At 45.0% G+C, this 24,543-nt stretch overlaps 1 protein-coding gene across 2 annotated transcripts in view; it reads left to right on the top strand.

Annotated features, from left to right (window-relative positions):
* Positions 1-10,237: 10,237 nt before the first annotated feature.
* Positions 10,238-24,543, top strand: part of Cacnb4 (calcium voltage-gated channel auxiliary subunit beta 4) — a 247,654-nt gene continuing 233,348 nt past the window's right edge. Inside the window, exons 1-2 of one of the 2 annotated variants that reach the window (XM_005068959.4) lie at positions 10,238-10,414; positions 10,839-10,922. In XM_005068959.4, the coding sequence (XP_005069016.1) occupies positions 10,355-10,414; positions 10,839-10,922 (144 nt within the window). In that variant the 5' untranslated portion in view covers positions 10,238-10,354. Of the gene's footprint in view, positions 10,415-10,509; positions 10,634-10,838; positions 10,923-24,543 lie in introns of those variants that run through there. The other variant, XM_005068960.4, reaches the window with a different exon arrangement.

Genomic DNA, 24,543 nt, shown 5'->3' with positions numbered 1-24,543 from the left:
CCAAGTGCTGGGATTAAAGGCATGCACCACCCCTGCCTGGCTGCTGGTGAGATTTTATGAGTGTAGCTTCTAACATTTCTATGAGACAGTTCTTATAGCAAACTCCCAGTTTCTTCTGGCTATTATAATCTTTCCACTTTCTCTTCCAAAATGATCCCTGAGACCTAGGATTCCTGTTGTAGATGTATCTACTGGAACTAGACAGCCTCCACAACTCTGTATTTTGACTGGTTGTGGTTTTCTGTAATTATCTCCTCTGTTGCAAAGTGTAGTTTCCTTGATGAGGGGTGAGGGCTACATTTATCTGTGGATTTAAGGAATTATAGGTGGTTTTAGGTAGTTAATAGTATGATTCATTAATTCCCTCTTTTCTGCTTGCATCTGATCAGAAGCTTGATATGTACCCTAAATGTCTGATATTGCTCTGGTGTCTGTCCTCTTTAGTCAGTATGTCCCAGATTATAACTCCTGCTTTAGCCTGGGCCAGGGAATGAGAAGGCAGGTACATCAGAGCCATAGCCTAGATTACAAGACAGAACACAGTGGCTACCAAAGAAAACACTGTGAAATGTGCTGGCTGAAAGAATTTTGGGATAAAATAAATTAGCTAGTAGGTAGCACCTAAGTAGAAGCCACTACTTAAGAGATGCGTGTTACTCATCTTCACAGTGATTATGCTTACAATTTACTTTGAGCTGTGTTTCCATGGCCATCTGAATCATTTGTCCCCTTCAAGATTATACTCAGGGAAGAAGAATGCTTTCATGTGGGTGGGATTTTCAGGCTTGAGGAAGTGGGGGGCAACAGAAGAAAAGAAGGCACATGAGAGGGTTTTAGGAGGCGGGTGAATGTGATCAAAATGCATGTAGGAAAACATCAGAATGAATGTTTTCTGTACATTTAATTGATAAAATGTACAGAAAGCTTCAAAGAAAGGTATGTTATCCATTTTTCATGACTATAACTTTAATATTGTGACTATCCATAGCTTTTGTACCTTTAAACAGAATTTCAGGATCTGGATCAAAGCATCACAGCAGAATAATCTCGAAGAAATTCTCTAGCAAGAGGGGAGGAGACAGCTGGGTATGGTGCTTCATTCCTTGTAATCTCAGAATTTGAGGGTTGAGGCACGAGGATTGCTCTGTGTTTGAGGCCAGCCTGGGCTATATGGTCTAAGACCCTATTGTGCACCCCACTAAAAGGATAGTGACAAAGGTTCAGAAGACTTAGGCAGTATTTGGTCATACATGTAAAACCGTGATAGGCAGTGTTTTTACAAGCTGAGCCAGCTCACCAGCCCCGTCCACATCTCTGTTGCATTCTTGTCTTTCTCACTCGCACCGGAATGACTCATTGAGTCACAGTATTTCAGGGCTTCCTATGCTCTAAATTCGTCCACATTCTTCCTGCAGACCACATAGTCAAATGTATCACAGCAGCAACGCCCGCTTACCAGTGTGCATTTTCTCTAGCATGGTATTGCTGTGAAACTAACCATGATTGACAGTGACTCAAGGGAGAAAGAATGTTGTTTTGGCTCAGGATTTAAGACATTGTCATCAAACTGGAGTCCATCTGAGGTGGAGGGGGCTTGCAGTACAGCATGCTATAGCCAATGAATCAGGAAGCAGAGGGCCAGACCTGAATTTGGGAGTAGTCTATAACCCTCAAGTGCCCACCCCTTGTAGCTTATGATGACCACCTCATCCCTAGGTCCAGAATGTTCTACAAATCCCCAAACTGCTCTGCCAGCCGAGATCAAGTGTTCAATACATGAGTCTGTCTGGGATGTTTCAGACCCAATCCGTAGCAAAGCAGTACTCTTAAGTGCTTGGCCTCTGGACAAAATGTGATTTGATTTTTAAATACAAACCCACAGCCATCTTATTTACTCTTTTGTTTTATTTCATCCTTTTAAAGAGTACCTCGGATAGGACTTTGGCTCCAGGAAGCACTGAGGACGATGTGTCAGTGAGGGGCACGAGAAGTTTATGAATGAAGCGTTTGTGTTGACCGTGTACCAGCAGGGTCCCGTGCTCTGGTAAAGAAAGCAGAGGGTAGTAGCTGGCCCTTGCTCTTGACTGATTCATTCCCTTTACCTCAGACTCCTAATTTCCTAGTTGTGGAATTTGTTCTAAATATGTTGCTAAATTCCCTTGCAATTCTAAAATTTTAGGATTTTAAAAATGTCTTGCTCTAAAAATAGAGTCATAGAAAGATCGTGAAGGTAGTGCAGAGAATTGAAGGCTCTAGTTTCCTGCATCGGCATCATACCCCACCAGGTACGTTTCCCTGCAGTTCTTCATTGAAGGTTTGTCTTTTACATATGCGTGCATTCATTTAAGTATTTATTATGTCCAGAAGGACTATTTCACACTGAGGGTTATATTTTAACATTATCTCATTTTTTGAGACAAGCTGGCCTGGGCTGGTCCTTCAATTTATGACAGTTCTCCTGCCTTAGCCTCTGAGTGCTGGAATTACAGGTGTCTGCCATGATACCTAGTTCAATCCAATTTTAGTTTATTGCTCATGCTGTCCCACTACTGACCTCTGGGAGATTTCGTAGGTTGTTTCTTCATCTCTTTGATATACTCCTGTCATTGTAGCTTTGGCGTTTTTTGAAAGCACTCCCTTGCCATCTGGAACCTCAAGACACTCCAGGATCATTACTTGTATTTCCTGCCCCAGTCCTAGAATCAGCAATTTTCCTGGGTGTCCTGGTTTCATTTATTAGGATACAAAATCAGAAACTAAGATGCTGTACTACCTGTGTTTGTTCTAACTGTTTCTAGACCCTCATCTGAATAAGTTTTTTTTCAAGAAAAGGTTTCTCAGTAGCTTTGGAGGCTGTCCTCGAACGTGCTTTGTAGACCAGGCTGTCCTGGAACTCACAGAGATCTTCCTGCCTTTGCCTCCAAAGTTCTGGGATTAAAGGTGTGTGCCACCTCCACCTGGCCTGAAATTAAAAAAAAATTGTGTACTACCTCACATATGTAATATAGCTCTAAATATTGCCATATGTAATCACTAATACCTATGTAAAGCCATATCTGAGGTTTTAGTTGGGCTATGTATTTGCCTTATTCTTGGGATTTAAATTATTTATATTGTTTTTAAGTTCTTAATCAGACTTGTGTCTTGCAGATATTTTCTCCCACTATGTAGCTTATATTGATTCTCTTAACAATGTTTGTCAAGGGCAGGGATAGGAGGCTTTCAAGGGAGGGGAGACACAGAACAGTGGTATAAAAGGGGGGAGGGAAATAATAGACTAGGAAGGGTTAAATGGGGAGAGAGAGTAGGGAAAAGGAGAGGGGAGGATGAAGGGAAGGATAACTAACATGAAAGATCTTTAGAAAAAGCCATATGGGGCTGGAAAAATGCCTCGGCTGTCAAAAGCTAGGCTCACAATCAAAAATATAAGAAAGAGTCATGTGGAAACCTATTATGATAGAAGCTTCCTAAAATATAATACATATACATATGTGCATAAAAAGGTTTAAATGGAGTTACCCTATAATGTGCCCTACTGGATACCATAAACTACACTTAAAAATCCCAGTGCTAGAAAGGAGTTACTCTTTTGGAGTTGTTGCCCAGTGGTATCCAAAAGACCCCACAAAATCACATGACATTGCTTTTGGTCACTCTACACAGCTTGGCAGTAAGACCCTATTGCTGATGACACCACATGTTTGAGTTACAGAACATGCAGAAATCAATCTGACTTGGAAGTTTCATCACTACTAGCTAGCTTTCACAGTGCTGTAATGTGCTATGTACACAACCAGAGGAGAAAAGTTATTATCACTTTTACCCAGCTGTGAGCTACCGTAATGGCCAACCCAGCAACATATGCCCACTAGGTCAGTAGTGGCATAGATGTTATTGGAGTAGCCAACCACCTTCTGGTTGAGTTTGTGGCATGTACCACAAAATGGAACCCATATATCTGGTATTGTTATTAAGGTCAAGTACCTATGTTTAAACAGGTCATAGGACTTAGGGGAGAACCTAATTTTGGTAAATGGATATAGTTTTAAATTACCTCCTAGGTAACCCAGTCACAAAAAGACAATCATGGTATGTAATCACTCATATATGGCTTTTAGACATGAATCAGGGGAGTGCCAGCCTAGAATCCCACTGTCAGAGAGTCTGGGAAACAGGGAGGACCCTAAGAGAGATTTGCATGATACCCTAGAGAAAGGGAATGGGACAGGATCTCCTGAGTGGATTGGGAACATGGTGGGAGGAGAGAGAGAGCTGGGAAAAAGAGATGGGGAGAAGAGGTCATGGGGAGCAGGAAGGTTGAGTTGGGGGAAAAATAGAGGAGAGCAGGATGAGCTATACCATAATAGAGGGAGTCATTATAGGTTTAAGGAGAGATCTGGCACTAGTGATATTTCCAGAGATCTACAAGAATGACACCGACTGGCAAACTAAGCAAGAGTAGAGAGGTTACCTTAAATGCCCTTCCCAGATAATGAGATTGACGACAACCTTATATGCCATCCTAGAGTCTTCATCCAGTAGCTGATGGAAACAGAGGCAGACACCCACAGCTAAACACTGAACTGAACTCCAGTTGCAGAGAGGGAGGAGTGATGAGCAAAGGGGTCAAGACCTGGCTGGTGAAACCCACAAAGGCAGCTGACTTGAACAAGGGGAAGCTCATGGACCCTAGATTGATGGCTGAGAGACCAGCATGGGACTGATCCAGACCCCCTAAATTTGAGTGTATGACAGGGATAAATATGATCTACTATCCAAGGCCTTGGCAATCTATGTGGCTTTGGATAGTAGATCATATTTATCCCTGTCATACAAATGGACTTCGGGAGCCCATTCCATGTGGAAGGATGCTCTCTCATTCTGGACACATGGGGGAGGGCCTAGGCCCTGCTCTTGATGAAATGACAGACTCTGGGGATTCCCCATGGAGGACCTCATCCTCCCTGGGGAGCCGAGTGGAGATTGGGTGGGGGGTTGGGGGTTGGTGGGAGATGGGGGAGGAGAGGAGGGGAGGGAGAGAGGGTTGGGATTGACATTCGAAGCAAGCTTGATTCTAATTTAAATAAAGATAAAAAACTGCCTCCTAGTAATGTATTGCTATACCTTTAGATCAGCAAATTTTGCAGCCTTCATCAGAGAAGCTTCTTCTTGCAGTAGATAGTGATTAACATAAAGACACACAATTGGTCAAGGTAGAGACAATAGGAGACTGCAGAATGCTCAGCCATAAATGGGATGTATATGTCACACACCCTCCTCACAAAGCTCAGAGATGGTTGTGAAAGAGGGGCAGAAAGACTGTAAGAGCCAGAGGCAGTATATGACTACAACAAAATAAGACATCCAACAACAAGTTGTACCACAGGGGTGTGACAGCATGCACAAGGCCTATGCAAGCTCAGGCTAGACCAAGTCCAAGCACAGAGTGGAGAAGTGGAGGTGAAATCCCACCCCTAGTGGTGTCAACCGGCACCTGTCAGAAGAGGAGGGGGGAGGGGGAGAGGGAGAGGGAGGAAGGGAGGGAGGGAGGGAGGGAGAGACAGAGAGACACAGAGAGAAAGACAGAAAGACAGAGATTTTCTTTAAAGGTGCTGCCTCTGATATGTCAATCACTTTCCAGTCCCATAGGTAAGAACACAACATTGGACTCTTAAAAAAAAAAAAGACACCAAGTTGGGTGGGAAGGGAAAGGGGAAGGCTATATCTAGAAGGATTTGAGAGGGGGTGAATATGAACAAAATACAGTGCATGGAATTCTCAAAGAATTGACAAAATATTTTTAAAATATTAACTGAATTTTAAACAAAACCCAAATTCTGTCACTGAGCAGAAAATTTTCATTTAAATTTAGCCCCCAAATCGGTTTTTTGTTTTCTTGGATCAACCATGCTTTAGACTGGTGACTCTAAAATCCTCATGAAACCCAGAGTCAGGTATATTTTGTGCTAGATGTGGTTTGTTTTCTGTTTGCTCTTAGCTCTGTAATACATTTTGAATTATTGTTTAAGAGCAAAAGAATTAAAAATAACAGCTTAACTGTCAAAGAATTCACATACTTTGCAATTTATCTATTTCAAGAATATTCAAGACTTTTTTTATTTTGTTTTGTTCAAGAAAAAAAATCTTTCTATGTCGCCCAGGCTGCTGTCAAATTCATATGCTCAAGTAGTCAAGTTGCCTGAGCTTCCTGAGTGTGCCATGGTCCCCAGATAATTTAGTGGCTTTTAGTAGGTGTATATGTATGCAGTATTCACGACATTGGTCTTTATAATATTGAGTTCATCTGGAAAACAAAGCCCTCAGATGCCAGGGTTGTGGCTGAGTGAATGAAACATGTGCTGGACAAGCACTGGGGGGGGGGGAGGATTCAGATCCCTAGGACCCACATAAAACAGGACTCCTGGGCCAGGCTCTTTAACTACCTAGATGACACTGTGATCTCCGTTCTTCAGGAGACCCTGCCTCAGTAAACAATGTGCAGAATGAGTGAGGAAAACACCCAGTGTCAGGCTCCCACACGTCCTTGCCCACACAGAAAAACATGTGTGTACATACACCACGTACACTGTACCTGCACATACAAAAAAAAAGGTACCTAATACCCCATAGCTCTCATTTCTTGAACCTCTCCAGCCCTAAGCAATATCTAATCATTTTCTGTGTCTATAGATTTGTTTATTCTGGATATTTCAGAGGAGAGGAATCCTACAAACTCACAAGTCTGTGAATGCTTTCTTTCACTCAGCATGATATTTAGAAGGATTTAAATTTTAAATTTTATATGCACACATGTTTTACCTGCATGCATGTCTGTTTACCGTGTGTATGCAGTATGGTGGAGGCCAGAAGAGGTCTAGTTTCATGTAACTAGAATTACAGGTGGTCATTAGCTACTTTGTGGGTGCTGGGAACTGAACTCAAGTCCTCTGTAAGAACAACAAATGCTCTTAACCACTGAGCTATCTCTCCAGCCCCTTGCCTAATAAAATGGTAGGTATTGTAGTTGGTGTATGGTGATGTAGCTGGCTCACATTATTTTGTGCTATTATTAAATAAGACCCGAGACTAGATAATGTATAATGAGCAATCATTTATTTTTGCATAGTACTAGAGGTAGAATGCCCAAGGTAAAGGTACCAGCATCTCATGAAGGCCTTCTGAGTCATCACAAAGCTGAAGGCAGAAGGGCCAAGATACAGCAAATGGAAGCCAAACTAACTGCTTATAATGGCACCGATTCCATTCTCAGAGTGGAATCCTTACGGCAAAATTATCTCTTAAAGGTCCAATGTGTTAATGCTTTTTGACCACTGATACGTCTTATCTTTTCAGATCCTTTGCCCACTTAAAAAACATTCACTCTTATCATGTGGGTTATCTTTTCACTTTCTTGATTGTACCCTTGTAAGCACAAAACGTTTTTATTTGATGAACTCCATTTTTTTTTCCTTTTGGCATGTGCGTTGATGTCATGTTTAAGAATCCATTGCCAAGTCCAAGATCATGAAGATTTACTGTTGTTTTCTTCTAATAATTTTACATTTCTAGCTTTTTTATTGGGATTTCTGACCCATTTTAAGTTTTTGTACACTGCTGTGAGATAAGAATCCAACTTCATTCTTCCCTGGTGCTTGTTTCAAAAGCCCTTGTATGGTCTTTTGAAACTTCAGTGCCCAACCCCAGTGACACACCTCCTCCGACAAGGCCTCACCTCCCAATCCTTCCCAAACAGTTTCACTAACTGGAAACCAAACATTCAAATATATGAGCCTATGGGGGCCATTCTCATCTAAACCACCACAGGGGCATCATCATTTTAGGAGAGGGTAGCCTGGTAGAGAAGGGCAGCAATTCCCTGGCTTACCTCTCCATGAGCCAGAATCTCCATCACATAAGTGGGGCTGGTCAGAGGCTGCCTGTACTACCCTGCCACACTCACTCAGAGCTTAGTCCTAGCAATAGGTAGCTGGAGGAGGATAACAGCACTTCTCCCAGGAAAATTACTGCCTCCTCCTCCCACTGGGAGCTAAGAGGAGAGGGCTTCTGTGTAGGGTGGAGTTTCCCTCTCTGAGGGGGAAGGGGGGAGGAAGGGCAGGCCTTGGCTGGAATGCCACAGACTCACACATTCCTTTCTGAGGGTCTGTAGATTTTTGTAACCATCTTTTGCACAGTGGTGTACTCATCAGGGCCATCTCTAGAGGAGAACTAATAATTCTCACTGCTTTTGCCGAGAGGCAGTTACGCAGAGCTCCTCATGCTGTCTGGCTGGTGTGCATTGGGCAATGAGAAGCCAGAGCCTACAAAATCTTATAGTCTGTGTGTATTGATGAAGTGTCAACTAAGAAATGGGCTCCAAAATAAAACTGGATTGAGATAATGGCGGTGTGTGTGTGTGTCTATATTAGTAGATGGCCTCTTTGCCATAAGAAATGGGCTCCAAACTAAAACTGGATTGGGATAATGGCGACTGGTGTGTGTGTGTGTGTGTGTGTGTGTGTGTGTGTGTGTCTATATTAGTAGATGGCCCCTTTGCCATAAACTTCATGAGGCATTTACTACATATAAACTATATAGACACCGATGAGCTAATTCAGAAATTAGATTTTCACAAAAGTGAGAGTTAATAAACTAAGGCAGCCTGCGCCAAATATCTAGAGAATAAGTGCTCCAGTTTTTCAGGCACAGGACAATCCAGGACCACAAAGGTCAGGGCAGATCTCTATGGAGGAAGAGTGAGCCGAACAGACTTGGAGAAGGCTAGGTGGTGTGTGGATGGCGTGGAGGGCAGATGCCAAGGACACACTCCAAGGCTGTGATGCTGAAGCCTACGGGTAGCTGGGTAAGAGCAGTAAGTGGACCTGCCTGCTTTCTGGGTTTGCAGACAGAAACCAGTTTGGAGGGATGAGTTTTGGAGAATGGGGATATCAAAGGCAAGGTAGAGGAACCTAGTCGTTGGATCACAGCATTTGGACTTTACCTTAGGAAATAGTAACTTGAGCAAAGTGGTTTCAGAGAAACAGCTTGCCTGTAACGGGTACATGGATTGGTTGTGTGTGTGTGTGTGTGTGTGTGTGTGTGTGTGTGTGTGTGTGTGTGTGTATGTCTGGGAGTTTGGAGGCAAGGAGACTAATTTTAAAACCCAGAGTTCAGAGCTGGGATTAAGTGAAGGGGTGGAACTGTAAATAATGTATGTAATGGATGGAAAAATAAGCATAGCAGTTGTTCTTTTAAGTAAGTAAAATTATAATTCAGGGCAAAGGGGACTTAGCCATTTTATATCTATTTTAACGATGAATTTCTCCCGCAGTAACTATAGCTAGAATCTAATTTTTTGAACTCACTTATTTTTCTCCCCCCTTTTTATTACTTCAAATTTCCTCCTTCTAGGATCCCCTTGCTTTGAATTTGATCTCAAATATATCTGCATATGTTCTCAGAGGGAAGCAAGGCTGTATGGCTTCGGGATGAGTTTCTTCAGGAAACAGCTGTACAAATGGACAAATGGGAGGCACATGGCCAACTGCTGCTTTTTAGCAGGTCCTGTGACCTTCAAAACTACTTAGGACACGCTGGTCTCCAGCGGGGCTGCATCTCCTATCAGACCCCGGCTGGCAGGCTCTCCCACGCCTGCCTGGGTGTGCGTAACTCGCGGCTCCGAGGATAGAGTTGCCTAACCAATAAAAAACCAAAACCAACCAAACAAACAAAAACCCACTAATAAAAAGCATATCACAAAACCCTGTGCCTTACCACAGTGGGATGATGAGGAAAGTCGCGAAAGGAAGAGTCAATCTTGTCCGTTTCAAATTCGAGTGTACACACACACACACACACACACACACACACACACACACACACACACACACACACACACACACACACACACACGCTCCGCTCTGCCCACTCCCCGCCACACTGCACCAGCTTCCCTCCCCAAGTCCTGATTCATGAACCGTGCCACCTTTGTCTCATTTTAAACTGTGCAGACTATTTTAATCCTTCCACCCCCATCTCAGATTTTTTCCCCTCCCTCGATCCTCTGGAAAGCTGCTGTCGAGCGCTCTCGGGGTGGGAGAGCACTTCTCCCTAGAGCTCGGCGGCGAGGCGAGAGTCCAGAAGCCCCCTCGCCAGGAGCTCGCCGAGGGCGCGGGGGAAGCGCCCCGGCCCCTTTAAGGTGCGGCGCTCGGCGGAGTGCGGGCAGGCGGCCCGCGAGCCGGCGCGGGGCCAGGAGCCGGGTGGGGAAGTCCTGCCTCCCCCTCCGCCCGCACCGGGCCTCGCGGGGCCCGCACCCTCCGCCCACCGCACCGCCAGGGCCATGCGGCGCCTCTGAACCATGTCGTCCTCCTACGCCAAGAACGGGGCGGCGGACGGGCCGCACTCCCCCGGCTCGCAGGTACCGCCCCCTCCTCCACCCGCGCCGCCCCGCGCCCCGCCTTGGTGCCGCGAGTGCGGGGCGCTGGTCCCGAGTCGCGGCTCCCTCCTCCGCTCCTCCCGCCCGCCCGCTCCTCCCCCTCCTCCCCAGCTCAGCGCTCGGGCTCCAGAGTCCGCAACCTCCTGTCGCCGATGCCGGGGACTCGGACCCCGCACCCGCGACGCTTTGTTAATGGATGTGGTGGGTCCTGGAGGGGCGGGGGCTGCCCAGCTCCGGGTGAGGGGGTGGGGGTGGGGGCGCGCTGGGAGGTGCTGGGGAGACTAGGGCACGGGGTTCGGGGTCCCCGGGGCGATGTTCCCCAGGAGGACTCGAGCCCCGCATGCCTGCCCCGTTCCGCGCTGCGGTCCTCACTGGCTTCTTTCTGGCCCCGGCGTGTCGAGTTCAGGTGGCCCGAGGCACCACGACCAGGAGGAGCAGGTTGAAACGATCCGATGGCAGCACTACTTCCACCAGCTTCATCCTCAGACAGGTAGGAGGCCCGGGCGCCGCGAGCCCGGACCCAGCGCGGTGCCCTGCCCCGGAGCACGAGTCCGGTTCGCGCCGCTCGGGGTTCGGGGCTCGGTCCTCATCCCTCTGCTCCCCGCTCCCTGGGGTCCAGCCTCCCCAGACTCCGCTTCCAACTCTGTTCTTCCTCTCCTGGTACCCTGGCTTCCTAGTGTTCGCGTCCTGACGTCTCTCTGTCGCTCCGGGAAGTTAGTTTGTGTTTGTGGACTTGGGATGGAAAGGACAAGGGACTTTGGCCGGGGACACTGCATTTAAGAGATAGAGGTGTTCCTAGCCCGCCTTTGGTGCACGGAGGGACATGGGCGACCTGATTTGATGCGCGCTGAGATTTAGGCGATTTCTCCAGTCCCTGTCCTATTTTGAATACTTTCACATTCTTGAGAGAGTTCTCTGAGTTCTGGCCAAAAGAAAGACACTTTGAACAGAAAAGTTTAGTCTCATTTTGGCACCGCTTCATCGATTTCGCTTAATTACGGACTGCGGGGACAGCGGTCTGGTGAGACCTAAATAAGCCAGCGCGGGCGCTGTTCCCAGGGTCTGGCTGCCCTGCACCTCGCCGCGCTGGCTTTCGGGTGCTTTTCTCGCGGTCAGGGGCAAGTAGTTCAAGCCGAAGGTCACTAGCAATGCTCAGTCCTCAGGTGCCTGTCACCTTGAGGAAACAAATCGACCCTCAGTTTTCGCGCTGCTCGGTGCTGCCTATGAAACCTCCGGAGCCACTGGATGCTGGAGAATTCTGGCACGCAGAAGTGGCTCATCTTGATCCCTCTTTGGAGTGTGCTCCTTCCAGGTGGCTTGGGAAGACTTTGGTCATTGCCCCCAAAAGCTTTTATCCCAGGCTCTGCTCTAGGCTGCTGGAGTGACCTTGAGAAATACTTTTCTCTCTAGGTCACCCAGGACGTGGTGTTCTGTGATTCTAGTTTTCTGTGGCAGCCGCGGTGGGTTCTTTGTTTTTTTTTTTTTTTTTTGACAATTAGTTTAAACATATTTTCAGTGCTATTTAGACTCAAAATTCGGCTCTGGTCGCTCTTAAAAGGTCTATAAAGCATATTTGGGTAATATTTCCTTGCACATTTGTACTTTCTGCGGAAATAGAACCTATGACTCTCAATTTGTAACTCAGTGTGGTGTGCCCTACGCATGTACATTGTTCAAACACGTTTGGATTCTGCAATCACTGTGAAAGCACACTCTACCCTCTTTGCAGAGCAGGGGTTATTTGTGTATTTGATAAGGGGAACCCATTGCTCAGCTTAAAATATTTTTGAGTTATGCAGCTCTTTGAGTTCTCTGTTTTGTAGGCGCTTATTTTTGGTAGTGCTTTCTTATTGCAGATTCTTGGAAATACTAATTACACAGTAGTGCATTCTGTGAATTGTTCAATACTTTTGAATTTACACCATTATTGCACTACTTTCCATTCTGAGCTCAGACCAAACAATGGCCTTTCAAACAGTATTCCTATCTAATATTTTCCTAATTTAAGTCATTAAATGATAGAAACACACACACACACACACACTCACACTCACAAAGAGTCTTGTAGAGTGGGCTGCTGTATGCAGGTTTAACAATGTAACAAATGTTGCAAATTTGGAGAATTGCTTAGACCAGTTCAAGTTTTGAGAATAAATATAGTTCATAAATCTTTCTGAAACTGGGTGTACCAATTTCATAAAATGGCCCAAATTCAGGAATTAATAGTAACGAACTATATTCTTAATTTTGACAAAAAGGTATCTATTTTGGGGGAACTTCATAGCACAGCACACTCCTGCACATGATCTACTTTAAATAGCACCATATAGACCTCTCTAAATGGCTGCATTTCAGAAGGAGAGATTCATATGTTTCGATGAAATGAGACATAATTGTGAATGACTTTTTAATAGTGTTCTTTGAATGCAATTGGACAGTTTTCTCCCAAATGCATATATATGTATATATAACCTTTTAACAGAACCCTCTAAAAAGTGACAGTAATTTATTAATATTTAAATACTTGAAAATTGAAAATTACATTGACTGATGATTGTGTGGGGGTGTTTGGAGGACAACTTGCCGAGTCTCTTTTCTCCTCCTACCACGTGAGCCCTGGGGGCTGAATTCAAGTTATCATGTAGTTGGCAGCAAGTACATTTGCCCATTGAGTCATCTCTCCAGCTTTTGAATTCTTGATACTGTTAAGTGATGGAATTTCCTGGTGATGTTTCACGTTCTGTTTAATTCACATTTACATTTAATGGAGGAAGAACTTTCACTAAAAATATTTCATATGTTTCTCTAAATATGGAAGACTAGACAAATGTAAGAGGGCAGTTGCAAGTCTAACAATGGAAACAGTTTTATGTCTTTGGCTTGGTAAGTGTTTTGTTGCCTTTGTGTGTGTGTGCACACGAAATTGTTTGCATATACACACAAGGCCGTCTGGAAACAAGGATATTAAGAAAGGCTGCCTGGAGGTACACAGCTTGGAAACCTGGCTGGGAATGAAGAAATGACAGATACACGTTGGGAAAAGCTAGGATTGAGAGAGCTGTGCTTGCACTGATGGAGGACACCTATGCTACTCAAAAACTAAACACTTGGCACAAGGAGGAGAACTTAACTAGTCTTCTAAGGACTCTGCATCAGGCAGTCTCAGGCTATAAGCACCTGGGAGGGGCAAGTTGCGGTTACATAGTTTCTTCATACCGGGTCAATTGTTACTAAACCCTCAGACTTGAAGGCTTTGCCATTTTCCTGGTTTGCAGGATTACTAGCTTGCACAGTTTAGGAGAGATGAGGGTTTGGAAAGAATCCAGGCAGCCACTCAATGGTTTCTTTGAGGAAAGGTGAGAAGATAAAATATTTTGCCATTGAAAGGAGAGAAAGGTAGGGCATCCACAATGGCCTACACCTGCAACCTTCTAAAGTGTACAAAGTCTGATGGTAGAGGTCACCCAGAAATGGCTTACACCCGTGACCTTTCAAAGTCTGATGGTGTATGCTTGCTCTTCACACAGGATGAAATTCTAGAGCTGGTTAAAGTTAGAAGGGAGCGATGCTTTACAGCAAGAGCTTCCAACGGGCGGGCACTGCTGCCCCAGGGATGGCTTTCTTAGTGTGCTCCTGGGATTTTCTCCCTGGAGGTCTCTGATAGGCTGCTTGTGGATAGATAATGTATTTGTGAGTCACTCACTTCTTGGAGAAGCACCTCAGTGCCTGCTTTGTGTCGAGCTCAGTGATAGATACCGTGAGAAAAGAATGAAGAGCCTTAGATCTTGTACTCTAAGATTTTCTCATCGAGTTGTGGAGACAGAGGGGGATACACACAGTTCAGTGAAGGTGACAGCAGGCAGGCATAGTGACCAGTGACTGTGCACTGAGGACTACAGAACCTGTGTCATGAATGACAAGAGTATTTATTGTTAGTACTCTTCCCACTCGGGTTTGAGAAGAAAATCTGATGGGGGATAGTAAGTTTTCTTCTTGTTGACTATACTCTTATGAAGCCCTTTGTAGGGTCTGGCCTCTGTCTGGCAACAGCATCATCCCCAACTTAAATGCACTATCCTCCTGCCACAGGCCCTATGTGGAGGACTTCACTATTCTCGTGTTCTATTAGAGTTTAGTATCCCCCAAGATCTAAGAGCTTAGATTTTTGTGACACTGTCTTACTCTGTAGCATAGGCTAGCCTCAAATTCATGACAGCTCTCCTGTCTCAGTTTAAGAATTTAGTCTGACTTCCTTTTCTAAGCTCCCCGATTTGGTCAGCTTTCTAGGTAGGTACTTCTAGAACATAAGTGCCTGAGCTCATTTTTTTTGTAGCACCTCTACATTGCAATTCAAGATGGACTTAGGTCACTTTCAATGTTTGTCCCCGACTGACTTGAGTAGCAGAAGGGTAAGGGAATGCCTGCACTTCATCGTCGTACCCCTGGCTTTGAGCATCACCTGTTCTCAGTGCATGCCTACTTGAATGAATGGAGAGGATGGACTTGGGATGCATTTCTGTTGAAAGGAAGTCGCTTCCCAACAAGCCTCACCAACCCCGAATTTCATAGCTTAAAAAGATTTATTTCTGAGCACTGACCAGACAGCTCCTCTGCTTTGTGTGATGTTACGTGGGCACAGGAATGGCGGGGAGGTCCAAAATAGCAGTTGGTGCTGGCTACCAGCTGAGAACTCTACTGGGGCTTTTGGCAGCGGGGAGGCACGGAGGCTTGCTTTTCCTCCGCCTGTGCCTTGCATGGCTGTTTGAACTTTTTGGTGATATGGTGGCTGGAGTCTAAGCTGGACCATCCCAAGAACTAAAGACGGCATCTGCAGTTGTCCTCTGCTTCAGCTTCAAAAGCAATCCGTCACTTCTTTTGTATTGAGTAAGGTAAAATAGGTACAAGAACCTACTCCATTCCAAGGAGAGAAGAGGGAAAATGTGTGTGTGTGTGTATGTGTGTGTGTTCAGATACACGTGTATGGGTATGTGTATGTGCATATGTGTGTGCGCACGTGTGAAGTTAGTGATCAGTCTTCCATGCTGTTCTTCAGATGCCATCTAACTTGCATTTTGAGACAGGGTCTCTCATTGGCTGGGACTTGCCTATTAGTCTAGGCAGGCTGGCCACCCTCAGGACCCATCCAGCTCTGCATCCCAAGAGGGTGTCTTAAACAACAAAACAAAACAAAAACCTTTAAAAATGTATTTAGTGTGTCTGTGTGCCCTCAGGGGCACATGTCACAGCACCCATGTGGAGAGCAGAGGGCAGTTTGTAAGAATCAGTTCTCTCTTTCTACCGTGTGGGTCCTGGGGCTTGAACCCAGGTCATGAGATTTGGCAGCAAGTGTTTTCCTATTGAGCCATATCACTGGCTGAGAGTATTTATTCATGTTTTAAAATTGATATGAAGGTTTGTGTGCCTGTTTGTCTATATATGCGACATGTGTGTGCACGGTCCTTCAGAGGTCAGAAGATGGCCTCAGATCCTTGAGGCTGGAGTTACAGGCAATTGTGAGTCTCCTGATTTGGGTGTTCTGAACCCAACTCTAATTCTCTGAAAAAGCAGGAAGTGGCCATAATGGTTGAGCCATCTCTCCCGTCCCTGGGGTTTTTTTTTTTTTTTTTGGTTTTACGAGACAGGGTTTCTCTGTTTCGGAGGCTGTCGGTCCAGCCTCGAACTCACAGAGATCCGCCTGCCTCTGCCTCCCGAGTGCTGGGATTAAAGGCGTGCGCCACCAACACCCAGCTCCTGGGGGCATTTTTGATGTAGTGAGAAGTTCAGTTTCCATGTGAGTAGAGAGAAATGGGCAGAACCCAATGAAACTCAACATTAATAGCATATTACAAATTACACTTTTATGTGACAGAGTAAAGGATAAATAAACGTTCTATATGTACAAAGAAGAGTGTTTGATTAATTTTATTTAAAAATGTATTATTTGCAGGTGTGAATGTGTGTACGGGTGGAATGGGAGTGTGCCTCAGTGGACTTGTGGAGGTCAAGGGGCAACCCAGTGGAACTGCTTCTCTTCTACCTTAAAGTGGTTCCTGGGGATTGAACTCGGGTCATCAGGCTTGCGTGGGACGCCCTTTAGCTGTCGAGCCATCCCACTGGTCCTATTTGATGAATTTTAAACACCCTGTCACTTAAGAATAGATAGAGCTTGGTGTAGTCGCGGTGCATGCTGCAATCCCAGTTACTGACGAGGCTAAAGGAGTGAAATCTCTTGAGCCTCAGAGTTTGAAGACATCCTGCGTAACTGTCACGTCTGTTGCGCAGCCTGTGTCCGAGAACGTGTGGAGGGTGTCGGGTATTGAAAACACAGAGACTCGTTTAATGATATAAAGAAAACTTTAAACAGGCTCCAAAAAGGTTCAAGAAAAACTTCCTAAGAAAGGCTCCCACCAGAGAAGCTTCTGCTCTCTCCTCTACCCTGGCCGGTTCTGCTCTGACCCCAGAGGTGGATGTGTGTGGGTTTTTGAAGGTGCGGTTAGTCTCTGGACAAGGTCGAGGTCAGGGCGGTTTCCATGGGAAGGCCTTTCCCAGGAACTTATTGTATCATTTTTAGTAAACATGTTTTTACTAAACATTGTCTTACAGCTGCCTACTCCCAGGCAGAAGGGGAAGTGGCCAGGAACTTATTGTATCGTTTTTAGTAAATATGTTTTTATTAAACATTGTCTTACAGCTGCCTACTCCCAGGCAGAAGGGGAAGTGGGTCTCTGCTCAAGGTCTGGTGTTCCCACAATTCACCCCTTTTTATTTTCAAATGAGGCACTCCTGGCTTAGGTTAAGTAGGGTCACCCTCCCTTTCCCGTCTTTGGGGGACCTTGAACCCCTGTTTTAGGTGGGAGGGGTCTTCCCCACAGGTTGTCCGTCATCGGAGATACCCCAACCTTAAATCATCTGTAACCAACCTTTATGGCTATCGGGATTGCCATGGGCTAAGCTAAGTAATACTTGGTTACGGATCTCTTGTCTCTGGAACAAGGTACATTTGAGCTTGGCATAAAGCCAGAATGCCTACCGCCACTGTCACCATTTCCAGGACCCCCATTGACATAGCGCCTCTCCATCACCATACCCATCACCAGATCTGGGCCATAACATTTTACCAGTCTTCATCTGTTACAAGGGTAACCTGTATGTGATTTACATTTACAATTTGATAAAGTTTACAATCGTTTTAAGATCTGTTTAGGAAAGCATTTAGAAAGTGCACTTGCACAGATACATTAGGTACAATCATTGATGTTACACATGTAGCATTACGAAAAATATGAACAATAGTTGTTGCATTAGGACAAGTTGCATTTCTCCAGAAAAATACACTGGCCTAGTCGTGATTTTAGAAACAGGAACCATTAAGTCTGATATTTTAAGTGACCATGTCCTGTTCAAATACTGAAAAGAGGCTTTTGCCATTTATCATAGTCCATACCAATGTCCAAATGCTTTAAATGGGTCCTTTTTTCTCTGTTGGCTTTACGATGAAAACTCTTGGGTCCGGAAGGTTGATGCAGTAGGTCTGTTGAGAAACTGGAAATCTCGAACCGACTGTTTTTTTTTCTTTCTTGGGCTCTAGATTTGATGACATCAAGAATCAGGAACACTGATTTAGGAGATCTCACTCAAACTGGCTTAGGTAGGCTCCCATGGTCTCAGGTCTAGTTTTTCTCTGCTCCATGAATCTCACTAAATGGTCTGACAGTTGCCGAAGCTTTATTCTTTTCCTGCAAGAAAACACAAACATGCCTTCGACCCCAAATTAGGGTCTTCTCCACTGTCTAGTGTATGGATGTCTCTATTTGACCTGAGCAATGGTTGCTCAAGTTCTATCATGCCAGAATCTGTCTGAAGCTCACTGGCATTCACATTATAAAATTTTTAAATGAGGAGTGTATTATTTGATGAGTCATGTGGGGACTGGGGGCATTATTTCCCCTAACTTTTTTAGTTGATACTGTAATGATTCTAGCTTCCTGGAACTATTCCCCATAGTTTCTTAACCCCGTCCACTTACCTCGCTTTCACGATCTCGGTGGGACCTCCAATTGTCACGTCTGTTGCGCAGCCTGTGTCCGAGAACGTGTGGAGGGTGTCGGGTATTGAAAACACAGAGACTCGTTTAATGATATAAAGAAAACTTTAAACAGGCTCCAAAAAGGTTTAAGAAAAACTTCCTAAGAAAGGCTCCCACCAGAGAAGCTTCTGCTCTCTCCTCTACCCTGGCTGGTTCTCCTCTGACCCAGAGGTGGATGTGTGTGGGTTTTTGAAGGTGTGGTTAGTCTCTGGACAAGGTCGAGGTCAGGGCGGTTTCCGTGGGAAGGCCTTTCCCAGGAACTTATTGTATCATTTTTAGTAAACATGTTTTTACTAAACATTGTCTTACAGCTGCCTACTCCCAGGCAGAAGGGGAAGTGGGTCTCTGCTCAAGGTCTGGTGTTCCCACAGGTAACAAAGCGAGACCCCCTCATATCCAAAACAAAAGCAAACAAACATCCAAAACCAAAAAATCCAACAACAAACATAAAAAAAAAAGCAGAAAGAGGCTCCACAGAGATACTGACGTCACATTTAGAAACAAGCGCTTGTGGGACCGCAGACAGGGCTGCAGCCGTCTGTGGAAACCTCGTGTATTTTAGGGTATGCTAATCAGATGATCCTTACAATGACTCAGTGAACCCACATTGTATTTGCAGATGGAAAACATATGCAGATTCTGAGTTGATACTATAATAAAACAAGTTGGCAGAGCAATCCTTTGGGTTATAATTTGGGTACTGGTTACAGACACATTTCTCTGATGAAATGTGAGTTCGTCAACAGAAGGTACCTGCCTTGTGCACAGCTCTAAGAATAATCACATGCCTAGAGGCATGTAGATATGCCAAATTTATCCACAAACTTAGAGCCACACAGTTTTAGAACAGGAAGAGATTGCAGAAGTAAAAATCTTTCAATTTCTCGCTTTCAGATAGCTAGAACATAGGCCCAACATAGGAGGCGAAGGTCACACTGTAGTTAGAGGTAGACCTGAGGCAGCCTTGGCTCACATGACTTATTTTCACCACAACACAGTCTAACCCTGGGTGATGAAGATGGATAGGGATTGGTAACTCAGGCGCGTGAAAGGACACATGGGGTTCATTCCTCTTTAGAGCCTAGAATGCTCATTTATTTCCCAAGTTCGTTTAATTATTTTAGTTTGGAGGTAGGGAGCTGCTATGGATGTAGCTCAGGCTGGTTGGAATCTAGATCCTCCTGTCTCAGCCTCCTCTTCTGCTGTGATTATAGGTGTGGGCCTGGTTCTAGAAGTGTCCTTACTCTGTGTGCATACTCTGAAGGACAAGCATCCTGCAGGGTCTGGAGCCTGGGCGTCTTTCTTGTTCTACCACAGATGTCCCTTTTTGCTTGTGTGTCCACAGTTCACGAAGCATTGCTTATTTGTGCATTTACTAAACTAGTCACTGTATCAGTCTCGCCACCCAGTCAAACTTACCTGTGCCCCTCCCCCCACTGGAATATAGAATCATGTTTATGCAGGTAATGAGAGAGATTAGAAACTGGGCCCAGAAATTAGTTACAGCACGAAGCCACCATTGGTATTTGGGTGTTTTAGGTTTCTTTTTTATTTCATTTTATTTTATGTGTATAGGTGTTTTGTCTGCATGCATGTCTGTGTACCTAGTGCACACCTGGTGACCGAGGGGGGCTAGAAGAGGGCGTTGGATCCCTGGAACTGGAGTTACAGATGATTGTGAACAATGAGTGCTGGGGGAATGAACCCAGGTCCCCTGCAACAGCACCTGTGCTCGTAACAACCAAGCCACTTCTTCCGCCCAAAGCCATCATCAATGTCACTCAAGAAAGTCGTGGAGGAAATTGCCAGGTGCTGCACCCAGAGGAATCCAGTTGGTAGGAACAAAAGCTACCATGAGATGCTGCCTCTGTCAGAGTAGTCACTGGGGGCAGAGAAAATGAAGAGAGATAGCTGGCCTTTCCCTCTTCCCGGAAGTTGGCCACTGGCAGCCCAGGTGGGATCCAGTTGACCTGGGAGCCCGGGAAGCCACCTTCAGGCCTGTGCTATAGGACAAGGTTGGGAGGAGCATGAAGCCAGCCACATGGCCATAACCTTTTTTTATATTTTAGCTACTGCACAGCAGATGGTAGAAAAGTATTTTCGTCAACAAAGGTGGAAGTTTCTTTCTTGTGCTGTAAGTGGGTCTTGCTTCCTAAATAGTACCCTCCAGTTGCAGTGAACTTTAAGCAAACCTTCACACTTCCTTTGAGACTGTTGTGCAGGGTGGAGCTTCCCAAACTGCAATTTGATCAAGCAAGAGAGAGATTGACGTCTCTCCTGGCAATCCTTGCGTTGGGGCTTGAATAAATGGGATTGAATAGATGAAGCTTGCGATTGGGGAATCAATTTCCCATTCATTTACTTATCTCCAAGTCTCCCTTCCCCTACTTTTCTATGTTCTTAACACGTGGAGCTCCCTAAGTTCCATTTCTGTAGAATACACAACTATGAGTTCTTCAGTTTAGAATGGTAAGATTCTGTTGACATTTAGAATACATTCTGACTCAACCTTTAATCTTCTTGCTAAGTTAAAGGAAACTGTGTAGAAAGCTAAGCTGAAAACGAAGGGCTTTGCTTCTGCTCCCACCTGGCCATGGCTCCACCAGATGTCCCATACAGCATTGCTCCTGGGCATGCTATACCTCCCCCAAGGCATAGAAACAAGGGCTGCGCTGAGGAGAAGTTTGTGTAGTCAAACCACCGGGTAGAAGTCTCTCTGCCCCAGTACACTAGCTCAGGAGATTGACCTCTGCCAATCAGATCTTCTGTCACGGTTTCCTAGATGTACATCTTCCTTAGAGTTTGGCCTTTCTTGGTTTCATTTTCCAGCCTCAGAGTCAGAAGCAGGTGGGCAGCTTAGGGCTCACTGAGCATCACTGGAGACTAGGAAATGCCCGCTGGTACTTGGGCACGGGACATGCAGCCCACATTCCAGGCTGTGGCACCCTCCCTGCTATGCTTTCAAGGCTTTGGGAATAGTGCAGTCTCTGTTGGCTTGTCCTTTGCCAGAGTTTTCTGCTCAGCCTGAGGATACGTGCTGAGAAGGGGTTGTAGAGCTTGGATTGCTACTTCAGTAAGTGTACCCGGCCCGTGTGGAGATGCTGGACTCTTCTGTCTACTGAGCCCGGTGTGTAATACAAATGTTTCCATCACTAGCCACGGGAGGGCAAAACCACCTGTTCACAGACTCTTTAATACCTTTCCATATTAGAAAATATCAAACTACTAAGCCCTAAGGAGAGTCTTTGTTAGCCCCATATGAACATTCAGGTTCAAACAGTCGCCATTGTCCTATTCTTCTCAGTTGTATGCTCTTATCCTTCCTGGATAATGAAGTAGAATGCTCTGCTGATCATTGTAGAAGACTGGAAGTTCTCATAGAAGCGCATCCAGAGAACAGTCCACATGGTTTTAACTATGGGGGAGTCAGGGAGTCTTGCAGGGAGGTAGAATCTGTGCTGGCTTCCTGTCACTGCAACAAATACCAGAGACAATGGACTTAGAAAGAGAAGAGGGAGCTGGGTTTATAGCTCAGTGGAAGAGCGCATCCCCCAGTATGGGCAAGGTCTGATCCTAAGCATCAACACAGAGACAAGACTTACTGTGGTCTGTGGTTTCAGAAGTTACAGACCATGGCCACTTGGCTCTTGCTTTCAGGCCTATAGTGAAGGCCCACATCATGGTGGGAGCCTATGGTGCCAAGGTGAATACTTTGCCTCATGCCCCACACCAAGAAGAGAATGGAATTCTACTATGAACTTCAAAGACATCTCCCTACTGGCCTAGAGACTTCCTACTGACCATACTTCTCATAGATTCCACCACCTCCCAAAAATGCCACCCTGGGAACCAAGCCCTCAACACTTGAAACTTCAGGCGACACTTACTTAAACCATAGCAGACCAGAATATATTGAGGCTTGGATCCATGAGAAAGCTACAATATAGATTCAGTTTTAAGGGAATGGTTCTATTGTCTTCAAGTAATAATAGCAACAAGCTGTGTACTATTGCAAGCTGTATTCCTGTATTCAGATTAGAGCACACTGAAGCATTATCAACACTGGCTTGAACATAAATAGCTCAGGAATTCCTTGGTGGTAGTTCTCATTTTTATTAGAGTAAACACAGGCCTCTGGAAACATTCCTATTTCTCTAACATAACTTGATTATTGCACACATAAATAGAATAGAGGTAATTACTGAAATCTGAAGGATGGCATTCAGTATTTGTATTTGGGATACTGAAAGCATTAATTAGGTAGAAGCTGTAAAACTTGCTTGACAGCTATGGAATCTTCAGGATCATCTTGCTACTCATTTAGATGACAAATGGTGCCTACTTTATTTCCTCACTTTATCTTCTTCCCTGTTGGTAGATGCATCTTTCTCCAGGGTGGCAGCTTAATTGCTGTAGCAGTATTTGTTTTGAAAGGAAATATTTTATAAACATAAACTTGAAGAGAATAAACATTTTTCACCCCCTGGGCTGCCAGAGTCACCAGAAGTGGTAAATTTATGTAGCACTGATGGTGTCTATAAATGATACCTTTTCCAAACTTACGGAAAATTTTTTTAGTCATTTCTTTTTTAATACACAGAAAACCACCAGTGGTGGAAATTCATAGTACCTTGTGCAAATTAATTCAATATTCCACCATCTTTTCAAATGGTCTACAGCTGTTGTTAACTGCTCAAATGCTGACTGACTATGGTTCAGAATCAAACAAACAAGTGGTTAAAGTCACCGCCTTGTGTTTGCTGTGTGAGTGTGTGTGTGTGTGTTTGTGTATCTGTGCAGGAAAGGCAATCCATTTTCATCACCCCACAACTTTGTTACCAGTATCACTCACACCCACCCTTTTTCTTACCCCTATACCCCTAGGCAACAGCTAAGCTACATTTATATTCATGTGTTCTATCTCACGTAGAGTTGCACAATGTGTGTTGATGGAAGTGTTTTTATGGACATGCTCCTTACTTCAGTGGCAGCCGTGGAACCAGTTTGTTGTATTGATTTGTCATTGGAAATGGACTTACCTTTCAGTGAACCATGTTAGGCTACGTTGCTGTAACGATAAACGGCACACTTGTTGAGGGTATAGGCAACTGTTTATTGTAGAAATTACTTACAAGAGAAAATGGGCAACCCAGATGAGTCAAGTAGCTTTCCACAAGCAACCAAACCGGAAGCCAAAAAGAGAGAGCGCAGCAGCGCTGCTGTACAGTCTTTTATAAGAACTTTAGTACACGCCTCTAGCCACGCCCAAAAGTGGGCCTGGCTAGCGGCATAGTTCACTGCCCTTTCATTATTACATCGATATGCGTCTCTAGTCATGCCCAAAGTGGGTGTGGTTCACCGCCCTATCATTACTATATCCGTATGCGCCTCTAGCAAGCCACATGGCTAATGACGCAGTCCTAAGTCTCCTCCTACAAGGTTACCTGGTGTTGAGTGCGATGGAACACCCTTGTGTTTATTTGGAGGTTCATTCTTTTTTTTTTAAGATTTATGTATTTATTATGTATACAGTATTCTGTCTGCATGTATTCCTGCAGGCCAGAAGAGGGCACCAGATCTCATTACAGATGGTTATGAGCCATCATGTGGTTGCTGGGAATTGAACTCAGGACCTCTGGAAGAGCAGCCAGTGCTCTTAACCGCTGAGCCATCTCTTCAGATCAGGAGCTACATTCTTGTAGACGAGTGTTGTTGGTTTTTTTTTTTCCAGAACCATTTGATTTCATGGAAATTAAACCCTTAACCCCAGCTTTATCATCAGGAGACATTACAATTTTTTAAAATGCTTTTATTTTATGGGTATTTTGCCCGCATGTTTGTCAGTGCATCTTGTGTGTGCGGTGCTGGTGGAGGCCAGAAGAAGGCAGGGATCCCCTGGGATTGGAACTGCAGATGGCTGTGAGCCATGTGGCTGCTGGGAATTGAACCCAGGTCTTCTGTAAGAACAGCCAGTGCTCTTAATCAGGGAGCCACCTCTTCAGCTTCAGGAGAGTTTTACACAATA

The sequence above is a fragment of the Mesocricetus auratus genome, unplaced genomic scaffold (assembly GCF_017639785.1).
Source record: "Mesocricetus auratus isolate SY011 unplaced genomic scaffold, BCM_Maur_2.0 Super-Scaffold_100004, whole genome shotgun sequence".
Lineage (NCBI taxonomy): Eukaryota > Metazoa > Chordata > Mammalia > Rodentia > Cricetidae > Mesocricetus > Mesocricetus auratus.
This window is presented reverse-complemented; position numbering and strand designations above follow the sequence as displayed.